The 26,100-nt window shown below is 41.9% G+C and overlaps 1 protein-coding gene across 1 annotated transcript in view; it reads left to right on the top strand.

Moving 5' to 3' along the window:
• Window positions 1-26,100, top strand: part of CEP78 (centrosomal protein 78) — a 94,135-nt gene that overhangs the window by 37,009 nt on the left and 31,026 nt on the right. The window contains exons 9-11 of the mRNA XM_040355839.1: window positions 2,055-2,151; window positions 8,935-9,067; window positions 12,410-12,449. Coding sequence (XP_040211773.1) covers window positions 2,055-2,151; window positions 8,935-9,067; window positions 12,410-12,449 — 270 coding nt within the window. The remainder of the gene's footprint in view (window positions 1-2,054; window positions 2,152-8,934; window positions 9,068-12,409; window positions 12,450-26,100) is intronic.

The raw sequence follows: 26,100 nt of genomic DNA, 5'->3' as shown, positions 1-26,100 counted from the left end.
CCCTTTTTTTTTTTTTTTTTTTTTTTTCTGAATCAAAAACATGTGGAAAGTAGGTTATGTGGGTTCCAATGGCATAGTTCACAAATGCGGTGTGTTTCAGTTCCAGAAAAAAAAAAGTACAACATGCCGGCAGGCCATAGACGTGTGAATTGGTTGCAGGAAGGAAATTTGCACGATTCCCCTATCAACACAAAAAGGCCTGACGGGGGAATCCCTCCTGCTGAGCAATTGTGTGCTCCCGGTAGGGGAAGGCGGGGCAGCCGCTAGCGATAATTGCAAGTAGATCCAGGAGGCTGGTTGTAACCAAGTTCAACTGGGTACATTCAGCCTGCCCTGACTGCATGTTCTGCCTCCCCTGACTGCACTTTAGATTGCAGCATATGTAATCAATTATGTTAGGAAGGGTAGTCTTGTCATTTTACATGCCTATAATGTTGTCACTGTGGGCGCGTCCTTCCAGGAGTCTGGATCGGTTGATGGCTCAGGACAGGCACTCAACAAGCTGGACGCTTTACTTTAAGACCCCTTTTACACTGAAGGCACTTTTCAGGCGTTTTTTGCTAAAAATAGCACCTGTAAAGTGTCTCTCAAGCCACCCCAGTGTGAAAGCCCGAGCGCTTGCAGGACCGAAAACAAAAATGTCCTGCAAGGGGCAGTGGGGGAGCGGTGTATACACTGCTCCTCAACCGCACCTGCCATTAAAATCAATAGGCAAGCGATTGCAAAGCGCTTCGGCAGTGGCACTTTGCAGGTTAAAAGCACCCCCGCTACCTGCCTGCACAGCACCGGTAAAGCGCTGCTAAAACTATCGGCGCTTTACCGCTAATGCGGCCTGTGCCCCAGTGTGAAAGGGCTCTTAAATGAGGATTACTGCACAAACCCCCAAAACAAGTCTCAAACCAAACACCCAGAATGGAAGTGATTGTAAAGGCTTGTTAGCTTGCAGGCGCATTCACGAGTCCAGCATTTGCGTCCATAGACACGAATGCCTGATTCGGCCCGGTGCCTGCGTCATTGGATTTGATTGACAGCAGCGGGAGCCAATGGCTGCGCTTCTATCAATCAAAAGCCGAGAACCCCAGGCAGCGAAAGAGCTTGTCTCCAGCGTGGGAAATTCCAGGGCTCAGGTAAGTAAAATGGGGGGGGGGGGCGGGGGGGCTGTTTTTTCACCTTAATGCATAGGATGTAAACACAAGGGTTTATAACCCCTTTTAATGTCAATGTTGCATCAGTGTGAGTGTTACTTAACCAATCATGGGAATATAATGGGATGGGGCCAAGAGGACAGACTACCCAGTGTAGAATTCCATGACTACTTGTTTTATGAAAAAAATAAAAAAAAATTATGGTCTTGCATACATTTCTAGGACCACTTGTGACACCACACTACCTACACAGAGCCCTCACTTTGAAACTTGAAAAGTTGAAAGTGTTCATCGTGGAGTAGAAAGAAAATGCTTGTCTGATAAATTATCTGTATCTTCTATTTTGTATTTGGTCTGCGCTTTTTTTTTTCTTTCTTAATGCGTGAGGTTTGTACTAACAATATGTTCATATGGTTGCTGCTGATTTATCTCTTGATAAATAGCACTTTAAGCACACACCACTTTACACTGTCTGCTTTTTTTTACCAAGACGTGATGCTATATGTTCACTAAGCCATTGATTGCTATTTCAACTGCATGAACTTTGATATTATTTTATATTATTATTTTTAGCATTTTATTTTTAATACATTTTTTTTTTTTTAACTGGATGGAGTTTTTTGGATGGTCTTTTTTTCAACCTGACTATGTAACTTTAATGTCTAGAAATCTAGCAGTTTGAGCATTTTTATTGTGGACTATGGTGCGCCCTTGTTCCATATTATTATTAGTATTTATTATTATTATTATTATTATTATTATTATTATTATTATTATTATTATATATATATATATATTTTTTTTTTTAACAAAAAGGTTTTTTATTGATGTAAACACACAGAGCAAATATACAGTTGCCTTTCCATTTTTTGGTTTATAAACATTTTACACATTCTTGTTTTCTAACAGTACAAATGGTTTACTTCTCCATCTTCAAAAGGATCAAAAACCAGAAGACCCTCCAGCCTGCGAAATGGTCTGAAAGGGAAGAATACAATACGTATTGGTATGAACATACTTTTTAATAGACATAAAAGGTTAAGTGACCATGATCTGCTAAAGGGGAGTTGCTGACCTTTCCCTTCCACAGAGGTCACATGACTAAATGTCTTCTCACAATGCTAAATACCTTATCTGAATGGTGCCTGTGCTAAGCGTCCAAGCTCCTGTGTTCACAATGCATCAGGCAGATTTCCACTCGCTTTTCTGTCCCACTGATAGCAGTTTCACTAGACAAGAAATGAGGTATAGTAAGAACATTGAATAAAGTGACAGTGCTTATGCGCTACTATAGACACTCAATGAATAAACCCTAAACAAAGTGTATCAATACGTTGCTGCAAAACCTAAAGTGTTTACAATACACAAATATATAAATGAAAAAGGTGAGGGGTTCCGCGCAACCTAGCACGCGGACATGGTGAAAGTGCTAAGTATAAATAAATAAATGAATGAATATAAATATAAATACTAATCAGTGTTACCACAAACAATTGCAAAATAACAGCTCAATCCAATCCAGTGAAAGAGTGTAAATATCCAAACAGAAAATACTGGTTCTATATATGCAGTGTGCATAAAATAAGCAGTGAATAAATAGAATAAATATATATATATATAATCAATAAATAAATATATATAGTGAAGTCTCTAGCCGTGAAAGAGTGTCCATTCATAGGATGAGAAATAAATAAATAAATAAATGAATCTGGTGATCCCGTGCTAATATTGATGCTTCAAACAAACAAAAGCTGCCAGAAGAGATGTGACTGATATGATCACAAGGTAATCCAATAGATAGTGTTGATAGATGGGTGTAATAATCCCTCCCCGAGCTCCCGGGACTCTTACCTCCACACAAATAATCAAGTGCATCCACTATAAGTATCTCGACCAGACCTCCGTGTATATGCTCCACTAATCCTCCTTAGATCTCCATGACAGGGTCCTCTTATCCATCCAAACGGTTAGTGTGCCCAGGAGAGGAAACAAGGGAAACACAAAAACAAAGGAGGGGACTCCAATCGTGAAGTAGTAAGCACAAGCTACTTATTTATTAAAGAGGGAAAAAAACTGCGCTTACATGTGTATTAAAAAATTTACAGCAAGGAACTTTAAAACGAGCGGCGTTTCAGGCGCCTGTATACGTCACTCTAGGTGTACGTCCTCCCGTCCAATCCCTACGCGTTACGACACGTGTCACGTGTCTTCATCTGGGGACATGTACACATTTAATACACATGTAAGCGCAGTTTTTTTCCCTCTTTAATAAATAAGTAGCTTGTGCTTACTACTTCACGATTGGAGTCCCCTCCTTTGTTTTTGTGTTTCCCTTGTTTCCTCTCCTGGGCACACTAACCGTTTGGATGGATAAGAGGACCCTGTCATGGAGATCTAAGGAGGATTAGTGGAGCATATACACGGAGGTCTGGTCGAGATACTTATAGTGGATGCACTTGATTATTTGTGTGGAGGTAAGAGTCCCGGGAGCTCGGGGAGGGATTATTACACCCATCTATCAACACTATCTATTGGATTACCTTGTGATCATATCAGTCACATCTCTTCTGGCAGCTTTTGTTTGTTTGAAGCATCAATATTAGCACGGGATCACCAGATTCATTTATTTATTTATTTATTTCTCATCCTATGAATGGACACTCTTTCACGGCTAGAGACTTCACTATATATATTTATTTATTGATTATATATATATATATTTATTCTATTTATTCACTGCTTATTTTATGCACACTGCATATATAGAACCAGTATTTTCTGTTTGGATATTTACACTCTTTCACTGGATTGGATTGAGCTGTTATTTTGCAATTGTTTGTGGTAACACTGATTAGTATTTATATTTATATTCATTCATTTATTTATTTATACTTAGCACTTTCACCATGTCCGCGTGCTAGGTTGCGCGGAACCCCTCACCTTTTTCATAGTAAGAACATTCCCCCCCCCCCCCCCCCCCCCCAAGTGTAGATTATGAAAAGGCTAGAACCTCTGTCAGCTGTTTAACTCCCATCTGTTTCCCTGTTGTAGATTTATTTTTGCTGACTTCCTGTCTGGTGAAACCATTGCTTACCCATATTTTGATTTGCATTCCTTCTACAGATATGTAGAAGCTCCCTCTAGTGGTCTTTCTTTTTTTGTTCTTAAAGTGTATGTGATTTGAATCTGCTGTAATAGACAGCCTTTAAAGTCCACAGACCCTCACTGGTCTGGTTTGCCCTTTGTTTTGGAAAGAAAGCAAACTGCAAAGGAATCGTAAAGAAAAGCATGTAGCATTGTATTTAATCACAGTTTCCATCTTTGCTTTACTCTGTGGCAGGTGGTTTAGGAAAATGTATCCTGCCGTTTTCCACTCGGTTCTCCGAAAATGCATACGTTATGGTTCTAAATAGTCTATCATGCAAACTGTAATGCCACGTACACACGATCATTTTTCGGCATGAAAAAAAAACGACGTTTTTAAAAACGTCATTTAAAATGATCATGTGTGGGCTTCACATCGTTTTTCGTGGTGTTAAAAATGATCGTGTGTGGGCAAAAACAACGTTTTAAACCCGCGCATGCCCAGAAGCAAGTTATGAGACGGGAGCGCTCGTTCTGGTAAAACTACCGTTCATAATGGAGTAAGCACATTCATCATGCTGTAACAGACAAAAAAGCGCCAATCGTCTTTTACTAACAAGGAATCGGCTAAAAGCAGCCCAAAGGCGAATAGAACTTCCCCTTTAGAGTGCCGTCGTACGTGTTGTACGTCACCACGCTTTGTTCATCATTTTTCAAAAACGATGGTGTGTGGGCAACATCGTTTTTAATGATAAAGTTGGAAAAATGTCTTTTTTTGGACATGATGAAAAACATTTTCTTTCAATGCCGAAAAATGATCGTGTACGCGGCATAAGGCCTTGTTCAAATGGTGAAGAGATGTCAGTTTTTCTGCACGCGTTCTGCAAGGGCACCAAAAAAACGATTTGTTCTCTATGTGCCCTGTTCACACCACAACATGCAGATTTTTTCTGTGCAGAAATCTGCAACGTGTATGCAGTTTTCTGCACATGAAAAAAAATGACATGACAACATTGGTGCGAACAGGACACACAACTGATGTTCATGAAAACTGATGTGAAACTAATTCCTGTGCAAGTGAAATCTGTGTGGTTTTCCCTTCAGTTCCTATCAGTTTTATTGCATGTATGATGTGAACGAGCCCTAACAAAACTGCATCTATAGTGTTTTTTTTTTTTTTATAGATTTGGGAAGTATTATAACCTTATGTTGTTTTTACTGCTTTTTTTCCCCGCTGGGGAGATTCTTCCTTTCTAATTTTCCTGGTGACCATTTTTGCCAAGACAAAGTGCTGGGAAATTTTGTTGTCAAAAGTTGAGGGTATATCTTCCAACGGAGACAACTGTTTAAGAGGAGCATTTTTCACAATTTATTGAGATTTGCTCTTACTTCCTTTTTCGTCTCTAGGACAGGAAGCACAGGGTTTTAAACCCTATTCATTCTATCCACAACTAAACAAATCGTTTTGAACATATATACGTTTTAATGGCGTTCATTGCCAGTCCTAGCTTTTTATATAGATAATCCTAATCTGTTCAAATTCACCTGAGATGTTTAGATGTCCATCTTAAATGTAGGTGATCTCAAGCAGAGGTATCTCCCAATAGGATTTCGGAGAGGCTGTCAGATTTTTTATTTTATTTTTTTATCTATACGGCCTTTACCACAAACTGTATGATCCATATGGGGTGGATTGGGTGTTTACGTAAAGATGTACAACTTAATGTACCCGTTTTTGTATTCTTACCCGTCTCCAGTCTTACTCTGGACTTTCCTTGATTTTCATTGTTTCTTTAGCTTTAGATAAATGGTCATTATTGAAATTATTAAATAAAATATAAAACAAACAATTTTGTGTGTATGGTGTGGGCAAGGCGGTAGTGTTGGGTTAACTGCAGGGGACTAAAGGACATCTATGCCTGAATTCTCTCTGGAGTCTTGGCTTACACTGGGAGACTGCTGATTGGAGGAAAGGCACACACCCCCTCTCCACAGAAGAACAAAGATGCAGTGGAACCTCGGATTACGAGCATACGGTAATCTGTTCCAGGAGAAATCTCGTAATCCAAGGTACTTGCATATCAAAGCGAGCTTCCCCATAGAAGTCAATGGAAACGAAAATAATTTGTTCCGCACGTCAATGGCATGCAATACCACATGTGGCCGGGGGGGGGGGGGGGGGGAGCCGGAGAGCCTCAAACACCCGGAAAGGCCAAAGGACAGCTCGGCTGAACTCGGAAAACCTTGGAAAGGCTCGGGAACGGAGTATTTACGGAGTATTTACGATCGGCTCTGGGCCCCCCCCCACCTCAGGCCAAACACGGTACTGCACACCGCTTTTGCCTAAATCCTGCTCGTTTTGTGAGACAACCCTAGCAAACAGTCAGGATTTTTCAAAATACAGTGCTTGTATTGCAAAACGCTTGTTAACCGCGTTACTCGCAATCCAAGGTTCCACTGTACTTTCAGAGCTGTGCTGTGACAAGACAAGCCCTCTGCTAATCTATTTATAGCAACCTCCCACGACACACTGTTTCAACTGCTTTTATCTCCCATCTCAGAGAACTTGTCATAAGTTATCATGCTGATAAGAGAGGAACGAAACAGCAGGAATACACAGGACTTAGGGCTTTAGAGAGAGATAAACATTACAGATATATGTGCATGGGTCAATATTCATGAATCTGGTTTACATCCACTTTAACCACTTGCCAACCGCCTACTGCAGATGTACTGTAGCAGGCCGGCTCTATTGTGTGAAATGACAAACCCGTACATCATTTTGTGCAATAGACACTGGGGGCGCACGCACGCTGATTGGACAGATGGGGAGCCAATCCGCAGGTCCGACAGACTCAACGTCCGCCGGCAGCCCGCGATTTTTCCCCAGAGGCAAAACGACGATCTGCCTATGTAAACAAGGCAGATCATTGTTCTGATAGGGAAGAAGATGGAGATCTTGTGTTTCTGCTGAGCTGAACCAGTCAGACCATCCCCCACACAGTTAGCAAGCACACCCTAGGGACACACTTATCCCTTTGATCGCCCCTGATGTTAACCGATTCCCTGTTGGTGACATTAGTACAGTAACGGTGCATATTTTTAGCACTGATCACTGTAATAATGTCACTGGTTCCCAAAACAAAAGTGCAGTCTCGCTAAAAATCGCTGATCGCCGCCACTACTAGTAAAATAAATAAAAATGCCATACAACTATCCCCTAGTTTGTAGACGCTATAAATTTTGCACAAACTAATCGATATACGGGGTATTTTGTTATTGGGATTTGACCTAAATTCATAAAGAAATTTATAATATTTCTGGATGTGTTTTAAAGCAGAAAGTAAAACTATATATATATATATATATATTGTCGCTCTTTTTTTTTTTTGTTTTATAGCGCAAAAAATAAAACCCACAGAGGGGATCAAATACCACCAAAAGAAAGCTCTATTTGTGGGGGGGAAAAAAGGACATACATTTTGGCCCGGATTCACAAAGCACTTACGCCAACGTATCTCGAGATACGCCGCGTAAAGTGTAAATATGCGCCGTCGTATCTGTGCGCCGTGCCCACAAAACTAGATACGCCTGAAAATAGGCTTCCTACGACCGACGTAACTTGCCTACGCCGTCGTATTGTGGGCGCATATTTACGCTGGGCGCATTTGCCGCTCCTATTAATTTTCTATGCAAATGAGGGAGATACGCCGATTCACGAACGTACTTTGCGCCTGGCGCATAATATACGCGGTTTGCATAAGTCGTATGTCCGGCGTAAAGTTATTCCCCATATATGAGGCGCAACTCATGCTAAGGTATGGACCAGGGAACACAGCCGTCGTATTTTACATTGTTTACGTAGTGCGTGAATAGGGCTGGGCATAGGTTATGTTCAAGTCGTAGGCAGTGATCCGGCGTATCTTTGGGAGTTTTTTCCGACGTGATTCTGAGTATGCGCACTGGGATGAGTCCACGGGACAGCGCATGCGCCGTTTCTTTATTCGTATCTTTATGGCACTCGGCCCATCATTTGCATGGGGTCACGCCTCATTAGCATGGCTCATGCCCACTTCCACCTACGACGGCTTACGCCGAGGGAACCCAGCGCAGTTTGGGAGGCAAGTGCTTTGTGAATTCGGTGCTTGGCTCTCTGCGCTACGTCGGCGTAGCGTATATTGGATATGCTACGCCGGCATAAATATGCGCCAATGTATGTGAATCCGGGCCTTTATTTGGATACATTGTTGCACGACCGGCAATTGTCAGTTAAAGTAACGCAGTGCCGTATCGCAAAAAATGGCCTGGTCATTAAGGGGGTAAACCTTTCCGGGCTGAAGTGGTTAAGGCCTGGCTCACACTGGTGCGACATGCACTGCAACTTTGAGAGCATGAAAAGTCGCGCCCCATTAAGTGCAATGGAACCATCCTAATGGGAACGACTCCTGCACTACCTTTGTTGCGACTTTGGCATGATTTGCAGTGACTTCTATTTAAAGAAGTTATATGCAAGTCGTGCCGAAGTCGCACTGGGATGTTGGCTTCAAAGTCGTGGCAGTGTGAACCGGGCCTAAGTGATACTGTGAGAGATGTTTAGAATACCATTTAGTTTATTGTTTAATGTTGGATTTTAACCATAATATGCCTATAATCTTTAAAGTTATTGGATTCTGCGACTCTTATATATTTGTTAATTTCTCTACAGGCTTTTCTACTAAGAAGCCCTTTGTTCCTGGAAGAAAATATACACCCAACGAACCATATGCTCCAGAACCTAAGCCTGCAGGAGTCCAAGGGTTTCTTCCCTGGAGAACTGCAGAGAGAGCAAATAGACACAGGTAGAGGAATTCTTTATTTTGAAAACTGTTCTCTCTCCTAACGTAAAATCAGCAACATGTATTGGACATTTGTGTTGGCAAAGGCTGTGTAATGATCTTAAAGGAGTTTCCAGTAGAAGCAAAAAGTTGAGCCGCCTTTCTGGTCCATGTGCCTTTAGTTATATTTTAATAAAGCAATTTTTTGCTTGCATCAAATTTTTGGTTATATTGTTTGATTAGAAGAATAGATGTTCACAAAGCAAGATAGGTCTCTCAATGATCTGATTGAACAAAAATAAATTCTCAAATTCCCCCTTTAGATTGTCCTTTCTTTAGGGCCCATTCATAGCTAATGTGCTGCGATAATGGACTATACATTTTGGGGTGATGCAGTTTGTGATTCAGAATGTGGTAATACCCATGCATTTAATGCATGACAGCAGATCAGGCTGGTTTGCATGAGCCCTTAAAGGGGTTGTAAAGGATTTCCCCCCCCCTAAATAGCTTCCTGTACCTTAGTGCAGTCCTCCTTCACTTACCTCCTCCTTCCATTTTGCTTTTAAATGTCCTCATTTCTTCTGAGAAATCCTCACTTCCTGTTCTTCTGTCTGTAACTAAACACAGTAATGCAAGGCTTTCTCCCTGGTGTGGAGAAAGCTTCTTGAGGGGGGAGGGGGCGAGCAGGAGGGTCAGGACACTCTCTACTTTGCAGATAGAGAAAGGAGCTGCGTGTTAGTGGGCGTCCTGACACTCCTGCTCGCCCCCTCAAGAGGCTTTCTCCACACCAGGGAGAAAGCCTCGCATTACGGTGTGGAGTTACAGACAGAAGAACAGGAAGTGAGGATTTCTCAGAAGAAATAAGGACATTTAAAAGCAAAATGGAAGGAGGAGGTAAGTGAAGGAGGACTGCACTAAGGTAAACATTTTTTTTCCCTTTACAACCCCTTTAATGTGGTGTTTTTGTTGCTTTAGCACACATTTAAAATAGAACTAGTATTGGTTTTCAGACATGTGTGCTAATGTGTACCTCTGATCATCACCTGATAACTAAAATAATAAGACCTGGCTTCACAAATAAATATATATCGCATTGATATATTCATCTGAAAAATGTAAGTAAACCTCATGGAAATTGACTTTTTTAAACATATTTGAACAGGCAAACATTGGCTCTTGATTCAAATAGTGCCTACAGATAAAGGTGATATACCTTAACAAATGGCACACAAAACTAATATGGTCTATTTATTTTCATTTTCTAAATAAGTAAAGACGCAGATTTGTTATATGGACTTGTTCCAGATTAGGTGCCATTGGTTAGTACGTTCCTTAGAAATTTGCAGGCGGAACATGTCTTATTTTAAACTCCGATATCTAAGGTCTGGTGTTCTGTTTTTGAAATGTGTGTTGTTGTCTTGCCAAATAGAGCTCTCTAAGGTCCTCAGAAAGAAAGTTTGCAGGATGGCTATGAGTCTGGCAAGGAATTTACAAAGATCACAAAACGATAAAACTATTTGAAATCAATCGTTCCACTGTAATCAAAATATTTAAGTGGTAAAGATTTCAAATAACTGATAATTTGTTCATCCTAGCAAATTCAGCTCAAGAGCAGGTAGTTTAATGGCAGAAGAAGTCTCCAAGAATCCTCAAATTTTATTGTGGAGTGTTTAGGTAACTCTTGCAACGCATTTAAAATCCATAAGAGGTTGCACCAATTTACCCTGCATAATACCTGTGTGAAGAAAAAGCCTGTGTTGGCCAAAAAGAACATTTATATCAAGACTATATTATTCAGGCCTCTTGGAACTCTATTTACTATGTACTGAAGACAGATCAATCAAAGTAAAATCATTCTGGTCACAGTAACAGAAGGCCTGGTTGCCGTAAACTGAGGACCGTATTGCTTTGCGGCTTCAGAGCCTGTAAAATCGTTTGTACAAAAGTTTGTTGAACTGAAAATGGGTCTTCCAACATGATTTGATGCACACTAGCAAGGAGTGGTTAAAAAAAAATAGAGAGTTATGGACTGCCCCATTCAAATGCCCTATTTCATTCCCAATACCAATTTCTAGGGGGGTTATGAAAACAGGCGTTTTGTGCACAGAAACCCACAAACTTCTTGCGAATAAAGGATTTTTGCATGGGGAGGGCATCTAAACTTTGAAGTACCTACCAGTCGATGTCGCAGACTGGTGGATACTTGCACAAAGTGACCCTGTCATTTCTGCTACGGGGGAAATACCAGCTTTTGATGGCAAGGGTGTACTTACTGTTTCCACAGTACACCATTACATCTACTGATAATTTAGGTGAGTAAATTGTTAAAAAGGACATGTTTTCTTGTGTTCTTTATTAAGTGTGTTACCTGTTATCTATAGGCAGTGTTTAAATAGAGATCTAATGTTTGCCTGTTCAAATACATTGAAAAAGTCAACAATTTGCATTGGGTGTACTTCGTTTTTCAGAGAGTGTGTACGGGTGTGTGCGTGTATATGTATTTATATATAAATACATATAATGTTCATCTTTGGAATCCTGGGACATTGTAATAGGTACATTTCATCGCTTTCTGATAGTGATGAGCATTTGATAGCCCCTCTCCCTTGCCTTCTTTACTATCAAAAAGTGTTGACATTTGCATGTTGCAGTGTCTCAGGGGGCAGCCTGAATGCAGAAGAACATGTCTAAAGGTATGTTAGGGCATCTGTTTTGTACCTGTTTTGTAGTGCTGCCATATGCAGTACTGACCAGTTTTGTGTAACGCACCTATGTTTTCGGGGTTGATGTAAACTCTCTCTTTTTTTCTCCCCCAGATCACTTTATGACTGTAAGGGGGAGATTTACTAAAACTGGTACACATATAATCTGGTGGAGCTGTATAGTAACCACTCAGTTTTCAACTTCAGCTTGTTCAATTAAGCTTTGACCATAAGCCTAGGTTCACGTTGATGCAATTCCAAATTTGCGGCTATTGCCGGCAATGGCACCATTCGAAACGATGCAACGCTGCATTTGCGACGCCACACCAATTCGCAAAAGTAGTTTCTGTACTACTTTTGGCGACCTTTGTGGTGTGATTTGTATAGACATCTGTGCAGAAACCCGCACAGATGTCTCTGAAATCACCCCCGACGTCGGACTGACACGCGGGAATAAAATCGTGCAAGTTTAGCTGAACTTGCACAATTTCAATCCTGCTGTCAGTGTGAACCTAGGCTAAGACCTAGAAGCTGATTGGTTACTATGCACAGATGCACCAGATTCTGTGTGCACCAAATTTAGTAAATCAACCTCTGACTGTCTACTATATCTCTGTTATATAAAAAAAATATTAAATATTTGTACTTTTGCTTTATCCTTTAGAGAATTGTCCATGGACTGTATTCCATATTCTCCCATGCAGGTAAATGTCCATACATTATTTATTTATTTATTTATTTATTTATTTATTTATATACATCAGCCAATACAATTAGGGAAATGTTATTATGTGGATGGTATATGGTAGCTCACTTTAATTTCCAAAAAGCTTGAAGCTACCCATTTACTTGAAATGGCTTCTGCCTGACTTGACTGATTTTATATAAGCAAGTTATTCTGGAGGTAGGTAGAAGTTGGCTAGGTTAAGTCAGGATTTCCCCTTCCATAGGCCTATACCAGGCTTGTGTGCCTGTTTTTATGCTTCATAGAGATGTTATCTGTCATCTAAGAAGCATTTTTGCAGTAAGATCATTTAAAAGAACAGCCTTTTCAAACGCATGACGGACTGTCATCTAATGTCTTAAGCTGGCAAAACAATAGTGGAATTTTGTTGATTTTTTTTTTTTTTTTTTTTCATTTTAAGAATGTTTTCTGATCATTAGTGGGGTCAAGTCAGCATTTGTTTTTGACCAGTGATGATAAAATTCAAAAGCAGGTTGACTTTTTTTTTTTTCAGCGAACACATTTTTAAGAGTGTGGCCTCGTACACACACACACGTTTTTCTCGGCAAGAAACAGCAAGAAACTGCTATCAGAGCTTTTTGCCGAGAAAATCGTTTGTGTGTGTGTGTGGTTTTTCGACGAGATAAATTGAGTACCTGCTCTCTATTTTCTCGTCGGGATTCTCGACAGTGTTTTTCTGCCGAAAAAAACGAGCGTGTGCATGCTTGCCTGCCTCCATGGAAACCCGCGCATGCTCGATGAGACTTCAACTCATGCGCGGTAGCTTCCAAGGCATAGGTAGGGTAAAGCAAGATGGCGGCGACGGCATCGAATGTGACGAGCACATGCTCGTTGTAGTCGATGACGTCACCGCGTTCTTGCCATTCAAAAGAACGGCGGTTCTTTTGAATGTGCCTCTGTACACAGGGCTTGGCAAGAAAATCTTGCCAGGAATCCCGTCGGGAAAACCAACATTTTTTATTCAATGGGATTCTCGTCCGTGTGTAAAGGGCTTTTATGTGTTTTTTTTTTTTTTTGTTTGGGAGAGTCCATTCATTCCAAAATCGAATGTTAAAAGAAAACATCATTTTTAGGTACTTTTGAACAACATTCGTCAAGTCATTGAATGTACTGAAAATGTTCGTATGAATGTTCATATGAAAATATACTGATGTATGCCAGCTTAAGGCTAGTTAAAATTATATGTATATCTACCAAAACAATGGGTATAAATCTTCCAGTGGGGACATATGTTACTGTAACAACTGTTTTTAAGAGGAGAATGCTGCTCAATTTGTATAGATTTTCTCTCACTTTCTGTTGTACTTCTAGCACAAGAAATTAAAGGAAAATGTAATTAATGTGACACAAGAAGCAAGAAAAGAAATGCTAGGGGTTTTTAACTCATTACTTCAAATAAAAAAATATCATTATACATATACATTAAAGAAAAATCCTAGATATGACATTTTTGACATAGTTACACTGGAAACCCTTGGGAAGAGGGAAATGCCTGTAGTAGACACAGCTACTCCAGCGATCATTACTGGGTTCTGAATGGCTGCCCCGTTGCGTTGTGAACAGAGGAGGTCAGCCGCTTCTCACGGGCACCATTCAGAGAATGCTTCGCATTTCCTCAATGAATGCAATGTGTTCTTTGAATGAACAAGTTGGAGAGCGGGACATCACCGCCCTGTCTCTCTGCCTCGTTCAATCGGAGAACTATTTTTATTCATTGATAAAGAACAAAGTATTCTCTCAATGGCGACCGTGCTCAGCAGCTGACCTCTTGTGTTCTCAATGCAACAGGGCAACTGCTCGACTAGGGACCCAGAAGCTAATGGAGATTGCTGTAGTAGTGGTGCCTACTACAGTGCTTTCCAGCTTCTAGAGGAATACCACAGGTGTGGAATATGGATAGTTGCATTAGTCTAAGCTGGGCCATTTTAATGTGAAAAATGGCATACCTGAAATTCTTCTTTAACATTTGTTGAGGCACCAATACTAATGGGTTCTATTTTGGATACTATTGTTTGCAATACCATTTAATAAGCGCTAAAAACATATTAATGCACACATTTTTGTTTTCTAGCTTTGAAATAGAGGGGTTAAAACATTGCTTAGCTTTTTATTGCTACCTTTGACAATCGTGGAGAAACTTCCCCTCACTTCCTGCCCCAGAACAAAAAACAGGGAATCTTGGGGCAGGAAGGCAAAGACCGCAATAAAACACAATAGACGGTCTAACCCTTCTCCAATCCATCAAAACTAAAGTGAAAAGTTTTGGCTGGTGTTGGGCTTTAAATCTTTGTTTTTAGTTTACTTTGTGTCTTCCTTTTATTAAAGGAAAGTTAATTTATTTAACTCACTAAGCAGTTGAAGTTGAGGCTTACATTGGAATATGCTCTTCTGCCCCAGGTGTCAGTGCTCAGGCCTGGTGATTGGCACAGTGCTGCATTGTGAGTTTGCAGAGGCAGTGTAACATGCTCCCACACACATGCAATTACTGGGTATTTCTTAGGCAGCAGGGTAGCCTGGCAAGGATTAAATAAGGGGGTATCAGGGGGGTTTAGACCCCCCCCCCCAGACCCCAGACCGTCAGTGTAGATTAGAAGTTGTGTTTCGCTGCAGTGCTTAACGAAGGGGCCAGCTGTGCCGCCAGCGCACTTGACACTCGCTGTTCTGCTGCTGCCTGCTGTTTATTACTAGCCCTGGCTGTCGGGCTCGGCTTGGGCTGTGGTGGTAGGCTCTGGATGACAGTGCTCTTGCTGCTCCGCCTCTGCACTTTGGCGCCTAGATCTGACATGGTTGTCTTGTCAAGTTGGCCACAGCCTCCAGGACAGTAGGCAGCAGCACTGAGCAAAACAGGAGGGAGCAGCCGGCGCCTATTCCGCCTACCAGTCCGTTCTTATTCCGTGGGCTCCTCCGCCTCCATGAAGCGTTGCTTCCTGCCTATGCCCGTTACTTGAGGAAGGAGCTGGACCCTCGAGGGTGTTGGCAGGAAGGCAGGCCATCGGCTAACACCCTTAAGGTCCAGCTCCTTCCTCAACTTCATCCACATCCAGATGGCAGGAAGGCAGGCCAGCGGCTATCTGGATGTGGATGAAGTTGAGGAAGGAGCTGGACCTTAAGGGTGTTAGCCGATGGCCTGCCTGCCTGCCATCTGGACGTGGATGGAAGTTCTTCTGATCATTGTCATCAAGTGCTGTGCTGCTGCTCTCAGTTCCAGAATCCCAGTGATCCAGTCCACTCTAGGTTCACCAGGGGTGTGTCTGTCCCTCTTTCCCTTGTGTCCACCATTCCACAGTCAGGCTAAAACTGCAGTGCTGCAGTGCAGCATTTCTTCCTGTCATTGATTCGCATCATGCTATTATTATCAGAGATTGTAGGAACTGCTGGCAATTGCATTGCATTGCAGTGTGATTTGGAATCGGGGGGGGGGGCGGCGGCGGCAAGCAGAATCACGGCAATAATCCTAAATCGCTACATGTGAACAGGGCCTTAATGATGGTGACTGAGGCTGGGCTGAGTTTTACTTTGCAGTTGTGTTTCCTGGCTGTGCTGTATTCTCAGTATCTCCTCCTCCTTTTTTTTTTTTTTTTTTATGTATGTATGTATAGACTCTACACAGTACCACTTCTCTTAGGCCCTGTACACACGTTTGGACGGAACCGATGAGAATGAACCGAAGTTCAGTTTCATCGGTCCAACTGACCGTGTGTATAGGCCATCGGTCTGTTTTCCTGCGGTCCAAAATGTTAAAACATGCTTCAAAACCGAACCGATGGACCACTGCCCCATCGGACCAAACCGATGGTTAGTACAGAAAAGCATTGGTTCAAAACCCGCGCATGCTCAGAATCAAGTCGACGCATGCTTGGAAGCATTGAACTTTTCGTTTTATTCAGCACGTTGTGTGTTTGACATCACCGCATTCTGACCCGATCAGATTTTGGACTGACGGTGTTTACGCATATCAGGCCGTACGGCCACTTCAGAGGTGAACCGATGAAAATGGTCCGACGGACCAGTCACACCGGTTTGGTCCGACCGTGTGTACAAGGCCTTATCCTGTATGCTGGGTGTAATTCTTGGTATCTGTTCGTATTCTGTATCATACCTCCCAACCGTCCCAGATTCCCAACAATCCTGCAAATCTGGGCTGAATCCCATGGTGGAGACTTGACTCCACTGGTCTACCTGGCAAGTGTGCATCGCGTTGTGCTGCAGATGTCAAGGCTGAGACTCGCTCAGTACCCCGCCAGCACAGCTCCCCCCATCTTCCACTCACCCGCCCTCCGGCTTGTCTGCCCACTCTACAACCAGAACCAATGGGAGAGGAGGGAGGCTAGGTCAGCTCCACCTCCTCCCCATGTCCCTCTGTGCCTGCCTACAACCCCCGTCCTGTGGTTGTGTGGGTGTGAATTTTAAAGCAGTGCACACAATGTCACTGCCTGAGTCTCTCTCTCTCACAATAGTACAGCGAAGGGAGATTGCTGTACTAAAACCGTGTGTGTGTTAGTACAGCAATCCATCAGGTTTTTTCATTCAGCACACAGTGTACAAGGATTTTAGACTGGACAATAGCCAGCCTCACTGGGCAACTGAAAGAAGGCAAAACTGAAATTAAATTACATTTTCAAGAGGATCTGAGTAAATTGAATTAAGGACGTGATTGTTAACTATGAGCAACACAACGTTTTTCCTTGTTTTCTGTTTTATTTAAAAGTGCCTTTACTTAGGGCCAGATTCACAGAGGAAATACGCCGGAGTATCTACTGATACTCCGGCGTATTTTCAAATTTGCCGCGTCGTATCTTTATTTGTAATTCACAAAAAAGATCCGACGGCTTTTGACTAAGATCCGACAGGCGTACGGCTTTGTACGCCTTCGGATCCTAGGTGTAATTTTCCGGCGGCCGCTGGGTGGAGTTTGCGTCGTTTTCCAGCGTCAGGTATGCAAATTAGCTGATTACGGCGATCCACGAAGATTAGCGCGTTCGTGACAATCTCTTACGTCGTCGCTAGTCGGTTTTTCCCGTCGCAAACTTAGGCCTGCTTTTTCATGGCTTATCTTTAGAACAGCCATGTTAAAGTATGGCCGTCGTTCCCGCGACGAATTTCACATTTTTATTTTTTTGCGTAAGACGTCCGGGAATACGAAACGACGTAACGCACGTCGCCGTTCAAAAAAACCTTGGGGCGCCGTAATTTCGCGCAAAGCACGTCAAGAAATTTTCACACTGAGCATGCGCAGAACGTCCGGAGCGGGAACGCGCCTAATTTAAATGGTGCCCGCCACACTTGAATTAGGCGGGCTTGCGCCGAGCGGATTTACGTTACACCGCCGCAAGTTTACAGGTAAGAGCTTTGTGAATCAGGCACTTACGCTGTAAACCTGCGGCGGTGTAACGTAAATGGGATATGTTATGCCGCCGCAGCGTAACGTATTTCTACCTGAATCTGGCCCTTAGTACCTACTGCTGAAAGCCCCCCCCCCCCGCACCCAGAACAAAAGCCCTGTAGCCTGGGGAGGGTGATAAATGGTCCTGCCTAAACTTGGCCTAGTATGGGTAAAGTAATCATCCCTTCAGAATTATCTTAAAAATAAGGTAACAAAAAAAATATCACTGAAGTGCAACATTTGCCAGTCATTACTTTCAAAAATCTGCGGAGCAGTTTTAATTCCATTATCAACATACTGTGGAATGATAGAGGGCAATTAATGATTAACCTTTTATCAGGACTTCTTTGTGACTTACTGTAGTTGGCAGATTGTCAACCGAAAGTCTCCTAGACAATCCACAATCACTGTATAATCAGATTTTTGGACACGATTGTTGAACTTCTTGCCACTAGAGGGCAGTACCATTTCATCAGGAGATATCTACAGACCTATCATAGGCTAAAGTGTGTGTTATACCTTGAAAACTTTTCCAGAGCCTTATATGCTTTTTCATAAAATAATCCTTTATAGGTAAGTACAGTAATATGTACTATTCCTGCATCCAAAATGTCTAGGTATTTTAAATGCTTTATCTGCAGATAAATATATTCATTACTAGCAATGTTTTATGTGCCAGTATAGTTTTAAAAAATTACACTTTTTTAAAATCTGTTGGGACAAACATTTTCCTATTTTTTAAGTGCCAAATTCAGGGCTTTCGTTGTGGGTAGCTAAAGCTAAAACGAGCATGTGCATACCAGGTTAAACAGATGATCACAAACCCGTGGTCAGAGACTCAAAAAAATATGGAAGGATAAGAGTGACTGCCAGCTTTCATATTTCTCCGATTACAGGTGTCCTTTAAGGCAGGGTTTGACAAATTTGCCAGCCAGCTAAAAAAGTTAGGAGCCAGAAAACGCACCCTGTCCCGACGAGCTTGCGCGCAGAAGCGAATACATACGTGAGCAGCGCCCGCATATGTAAACGGTGTTCAAACCACACATGTGGTGTATCGCCGCGATTGGTAGAGCGAGAGCAATAATTCTAGCCCTAGACCTCCTCTGTAACTCAAAACATGCAACCTGTAGATTTTTTTAAACGTCGCCTATGAAGATTTTAAAGGGTAAAAGTTTGTCGGCATTCCACGAGCGGACGCAATTTTGAAGCGTGACATGTTGGGTATCAATTTACTCGGCGTAACATTATCTTTCATAATATTAAAAGAATGGGGATAACTTTACTGTTGTCTTATTTTTTAATTAAAAAAAGTGTCATTTTTTCCCAAAAAAGTGCGCTTGTAAGACCGCTGCGCAACTACGGTGTGACAAAGTATTGCAACAATCTCCATTTTATTCTCTAGGGTGTTAGGATAAAAAATATATATAATGTTTGGGGGTTCTAATTAGAGGGAAGAAGGTGGCAGTGAAAATGACATTAGAATTGCTGTTTAACTTGTAATGCTTAACTTGTAATACCAACGGCCACCATCAGATGGCGCCAGCTTACACATCTGGTGGTAATAACTTGTAATACCAACGGCTCACCACCAGATGGCGCCAGCTCACCCTTCCAAGCCAAGTCGCCAGGACCCTATTTCTAGTCGCCCTGGCGACCGGGATTTGTCGAGCCCTGCTTTGAGGACCATTCACTCTAGAAAATTTGAGTTTTAAATCAATTTTCACATTTTCATTTACATGCATTTGACCTGTTTTTGTTATGGGGAAGGACAGGTCTTAAAAGGAGCCAAACTTCTTTTGCTTGTGTCTTACATTGTGTTTACATGTGCATTTGCAACGCACTGCACTGCAATGCAATGCATTGGTGTGAATGATGCTTATTAGCTAACATGGATTTTGAAATCTCATCACAGTGGGAATGCATTCAAAAACATCCTACAGCCTGCTGCATCTGGTGTGAATAGGTCCTTAGGGTCAGCACTAGACTTGCTAGTTTTTATGCAAACCTGCATTAATGGAAAATAGGGATGAAACTAGGAACCAAATCACTAATGCTCCTATGATTTTTTTTTTTTTTTGTTCCTGATAACATTTTATATTTTGTTGTGAAGCATTTCTATAAGCACATGTAAGTGTGCAGTGATGGGCAGTCAAACCCTCTGTTATATTCAGATTTCAAAGTAGAAAATACATGCAAAAGCAAAGCATTAACTGATGTTCAATGTGTACCAAACAACCATAATGTAGACTATCATTGTGGGGGCTTGGCACTTTTTTTCCTCCTCAAAGGGCAGATTGATAGCAGAGAGATCTATTGGCTCCTGATGCTGTAAATCAAATCCTTTGACAAGGGTGGGGGGTGGGGGGGGCAAAGCTCCAATTTCTGTCTGTGGACGCATCAAGTAGTGGACCAGAGAGGAGGAGGATCAGGGCTGCTCTGTGCAAAACCATTGGGTTACTCTGCCACTTTATGGAGAATTCAAAGTCAAATAGCCCACTGTTCGTTCTATTTTCATTACATTATATTTATATATCATTGGTGACCCAGCATTCTTAAGAGTCTTGTATATGTAGTTTCCTCTTTGAGAAGCTGACCGAAAATCCTCAAAGGAATATATACTAGAAAACAAGACAAAAGCAGAGCTTGCATAAGAGTATCCAGCAAATTGACAGGTAAATTGGAATCCATGTATGCTGCTCACCTTGATGAGTAGCCAAGAAAACACCAACTTGTGTCTCTGTTGAAAAGCTGGGATACACTGTAAAGTTCCAAGACGCCATCAAAAACACATCCCAAGATTTGGTGTACCACACTCAACATCAGTGCATCTTGTGGGCTCCCAATGTCCAGCAGCGCTGATGTTAAAGGGGTTGTAAAGGTTAGTTTTTTATTTTCTAAATAGGTTCCTTTAAGCTAGTGCATTATAATGCACTATGCATTAAGGTGAAAAAACACCTTGCACTCTCCAGCCCCCCCCGTTTTACTTACCTGAGCCCCGAATCTCCGTGGGCACGATCCCGCGATGCTTTCCCACAGCTTGAGGCGGCTCTTCATTGGATGATTGATAGCAGAGCAGCCATTGGCTCCCGCTGCTGTCAATCAAATCAATGACGCAGCTATTGCCGCCGAGTGTATCACACGGGGAGCGCACCCGCATGCTAACCCCCTTGGGAGAGCGCTTCCCAGAGGGGGGGTTAGGGAGGAGCAGAGACAGCTGCCAAGGGACCCCAGAAGTTGAAGATCGAGCTCACTCTGTGCAAAACGAACAGCACAGTGGAGGTAAGTATGGTATGTTTGTTATTTAAAAAAAAAAAAAAATTACAAAATCAACCATTACAACCCCTTTAAGCTCGTCAGCCACACGCTAAGGTGAACAGCATACATTGATTTCAATTTACCCATCCATCTGATGATACTCTTGGATGCATTCCATTTTTTTTTTTTCGTTTTCTACCTTCAGGAGAATTGGACACTGGCAGCTAAAAAAAAAAATGTTGAATAGGCAGTATGACCCCCCACTCCACCTATGCTTCAGTTTAACGCTAATGTCCTATGAAAATAGATACCGTATTTATCGGCGTATAACGCGCACCGGCGTATAACGCACACCCCAATTTTAAGAGGGAATTTTCAGGAAAAAATAATTTTTTGTGAACCTTTTGGGATCAGCTACAAAGCAGATTACAGGCTCTTGCCTCTCAACTGGTCAGTTCCAAAATGATATATCCAGCCATATAAAAGGATAGAAAGAACAAAAGATAGTGCTCTCCTTATAAAAAGGAATAATCCCTTTATTAAATGTTAAAACCACACTTACAAAATGAAAATGAAAGAGGCAAAAACCACTAACACCAAGTGAGATGTCTCCCACAGTTCACCACTTCCAGCTGGGTCTGACTGAATTTGTGCATCAGACTGTTACTTAAATCCACTCAGCTAGCTCAATGCTTCAGTGCACCTGTGCGTGTGCGGTCTCCCTCCTATTTAAATCTATGCTATTTAAAACTATGCAGCATACAGTACCTCGGAGGCGAAGGAGGAGGACGAGCGCCGGCCGGAAATCACCGCGGGAAATCACAGAGCCGTCATCTCCACTCGGCTCTACGTCACACACGCACAGTCCCGCCTCCGCCATCGGCATTGGACCATCTTCAGTGACAGACAGAACACTGGTCCAATGCTGGTGGCGGAGGCGGGACTGTGCGTGTGAGACGCGAGAGCCGAGAAGAGATGACAGTTTGGTGATTTCCCGCGGGCGCTCGTCCCCCTCCTTCTCCTCCGAGGTATGCTATCGGCGTATAGCGCGCACCCGGGATTTCCCCCCTATTTTCGGGGGAAAAAGGTGCGTGGTATACGCCGATAAATACGGTATGCGTTTATGATCATGCTCTTTGAAATGCTTGGCTATTGTACAAAACTGAGGCAAACTGGTAGTATAAAAGTGGTTTTCCTAAGTTGGCCTACAGTTTTTTATTTATTTTTTTGCCAGTGTCCAACCTTACTGTAGATGGCAGTATTACATGAAGGTAAAATACTTCTTGTGTCCTTCAGGGGATTAATACAAAATCATATGATTTCTGCAGTAGATAATGAACCCAAGTAACCTCTAAGTACCCACGTACAAAGGGCATAGTGTTTCATTATAGTTGTCTATTTAAGCTGGTCTTCAGGAACATGGGGGAAAAAAAACAGCCTTGCAATAGGACACCCACTGCCACGTTTCTAAAGCTAATTTACAGCATACTGGTTGCAGGTCTGTGAACCCAAAAGTATTGACTCCAGGTAAATACAGGCAATTAACATTTTTACAAGGAGGCCAACAATGGCAGCCCTCCGTACTTGACATCATTTTTTTAATCCGTCAATTTAAATGAACATTGCCTGACCAGCCAATTTGCATTGTTGTGTTTCTGATGATCCTGATTTCTTCATCTAGTCTTCTTTAGGGTGGGGGCACAAATAGTTCTTGTATTTTCCTTGCTTTTAGCTCTTGTTGCCCCGGAAATAACACAAGTACTCATCTACAGTTACAGTACATTCACTCAATTATAATTACTTTACCACATTCCTAATTGCAATCTAGACATACCATAACTCTTGAGACTTTAAAGGTACCAATAACCCTTTATAAATAAACCAGCAAAATATATTTTTTTTTTTCAACTTAAAAATCCAAGATTTTAATTTCTCTTTTCATACAAAAATGAAAAGAAATCAAAGTACAAAGATCTATGTACAAAGTATATATGACATAATATATATGACATGCATAGTACAAAGTGTTCTCTTTTTTTTTTTATATATATACATACACTGTATAGGTATCGCAAGATTCTTTTAATCTTCAGTTATCTTGAAACCTCCAAGTCAGCTTATACAAATTATCTAAGAATGACTAACAAGTATTAAGTTAGCATTTTATTTTCCAGCTGATACTTGCTGAGAGTAATCAATTTTCAACACATTTCCTGATATTGAATCTGCTTCTTTAGGAAAAGAGGTCATAAATCTATAAAACTACACAAGCATAATTATAAATGTATATACACAGAGCATCAGTTGTCACTGTATTATCTCATAAAATCTGATAACATATGTAAAGCTTCTTACAACTTGGTTTACTGCTGTCGGTCAATAGGGCACATACAGTCTAACTAAGCTTTCCACATACTGTAGGCAGAAGGGGTGGCGGGGAACATAGTGATAGATGCACGTGCAGCTATAGCATAGCTCCTTGCCAATATGTATAACCTCACTAAGCATACAAATGAATGCTTATTATGGTTTTTTCTTATTGGTAATAGCCTTTTCTATATCAGCATATGCATCCTTTTATTTGATATGATATATATATACTGTGTTTATCGCGGTATATCGCGCTCCCGCGTATACCGCGCACCCCTAAAGTTGCCCCGAATCCTGTGGGAAAAAAAGTTTTTTTTGTACTTAGTTTTGGTGTCTTGCGCGGCGGCCTCGTCGGGTCCGGCGTCCGTCTGCGGCTTCGGGTGTCCTCTTCATCGGGTCCGGCGTCCTTCTGCGGCGTCCTCGCGTCCTCCCCGCTCGTTTCCCGCGCCGAGTTTGAATGCTGCGCCGACATATACAGAGCGCAGTACACTCGTGTATTGTCGGCAATGCTCCGCTACTCTTGCGCTGACGTCCTGTACGTCCAGGACGTCAGCGCGGGAGGAGCCGAGACTGCCCGACAATACACGAGTGTACTGCGCTCGGTATATGTCGGCGCAGTATTCAAACTCGGCGCGGGTATCGGTGTATACCGCGCACCCATGATTTTGCCCTGATTTTCAGGGCAAAAAAGTGAGCGGTATACGCCGATAAATACGGTATATATATTACTACTGTCATAGAAAAATTAATAACGCACGTACATAATTAATAATCAGAGAAATATTAATATCGCACGTAAATAATTAAAATAAGCTAAAAAAAAACTTTTTGTCTATATAAAAATCAAAGCAAAGAATAGTGCTGCGGAAAAGAGAAAAGTATTACATTTATTGATACAGAGAAGAAACTTGTATTACTCCAATATATACAATCATAACATAACCGATAACACCTTTAAAACGAAGATAATATCCAAGGCACACAATTATACAAACAGTAAGACGGCTAAAATGGATACATCAGTTCTGAAATGACAAGTTACAGGAAAGGAAAAGTTACAGAGATTAATCTCAGGCCCTATCTTAAAATAGGGGGGGGGGAGAGAGAGATGAGAGAGAAGGGAGAGAGGAAGAAGGAGAGAGAGAGAGGGAGAAAGGGGAGAGAGAGAGAGAGAGAGAGGGGGCGGGAGAGAAGGGGAGAAAGGGGCAGAGAGAATACTTCACCAGGGTTCCCAAGTCAGATCATGATCCAGTCAGCTCCTCAGTCAAGCTAGCACTGTCTCTATATACCCTTCCGATGTAACTTTTCCCGCTCTAAGAATGCCCCTCAGATGTAACTTTTTCCGCTCTAAGAATGCCCCTCAGATGTAACTTTTCCCGCTCTAAGATGACAGGAAATTCCTGTACTTCCATGAGGGGATACTTCTTATCAGATCCCCATCCCTTTGAGATAACCTCCCTATGTTATTATAGGTTTATAGTCCTTTTGTTAAAAAAACAGGACAAACGACCAACGACATCCCAGTCTCATTAATAAGAAAAAAAGCCTTGTAAAAGAATTACATATACACCTTCATACAAATCTTATAAATATGGATTTGAAAAATCTCTACCACAGTTCCCCCTGAAGTTCATCCTTGAACTTATGTCCTCCTTCAATGATTCGGTACACCCCCCACAACAGCCCAGAAGCCCCAACCCTTCCCCCAAGACCACTGCGGCCTCTTCCTTTCTTGAACTCGCCGTAACTCATCAAGGTAGACTTGAGACAGTCCTGGTGCCTTTGAGACTTCCGATCCGAACCCTGAGTGTCTATACTGCAACGTTTCATCGCCCCTCTGCATTGGAGGAGTGGAATTCCAACATTGATGGCGGGATCCTTATATATTTAGTCCTGTATCTTGGAAAGATGGTGTTCTGATTGTCACCATTGGATCGGACCGCGAGACAGCACTTTTTCAGCATGATGAAGAAGGGTTTCGGAGTGTCTTATTCATGGCACGTTTGTCTTCAAAAAAGATGACTTGGTTGTCATTGTTTCTTCAGGTGGTGGTTGGGTGGGCCTCCAGACAGTCATGTATGAATACAAAAGGAGAAAGTCAGTGTACAGTTATTGGAGGAATGTCAGACAGGAGCCGTGGGGTGGCCTTTATGACTATAAAGCCGTAGGTAGACTAGGGGAGATAGAATTACTTTAAGACATGAAAACCTGGATGTCCAGGGATACTTTGGTCAAATGGGTGTACAATATGGCACTGGCGGGCAGGCATGCTCACGCGCCTTAAAAACAAAATATGACTATAGTTCTAGTTACATTATCCTGAGAAGATGTATGATAAAAGCCACAAAAAAAAAAAAAACTTAGCATAATATTAAAGGAGGAAAGGAAGAGAGGTGAGTAATGAAAAAGAATATGGAGAATAGAAAAAAAACAAAAAAAAATAAACTACAGATTTAATGCTGCTCCAACCAAGCTCTCCAGTTTAGATTCCACTTTCGATTGTTAAAGAGCATTGAATCGGTATTTCAAAAAAAACTTAATACCTAGTTGCCCTGTCAATTTTAGCTGACAGCGAGAAAAAAATAAAAATAATAAAAAATAA

Source organism: Rana temporaria, chromosome 1, assembly GCF_905171775.1.
Source record: "Rana temporaria chromosome 1, aRanTem1.1, whole genome shotgun sequence".
In the NCBI taxonomy this organism is placed as follows: Eukaryota; Metazoa; Chordata; class Amphibia; order Anura; family Ranidae; genus Rana; species Rana temporaria.
Note: the sequence above shows the minus strand (reverse complement) of the source record. Positions and strands in the feature narration are given on the sequence as shown.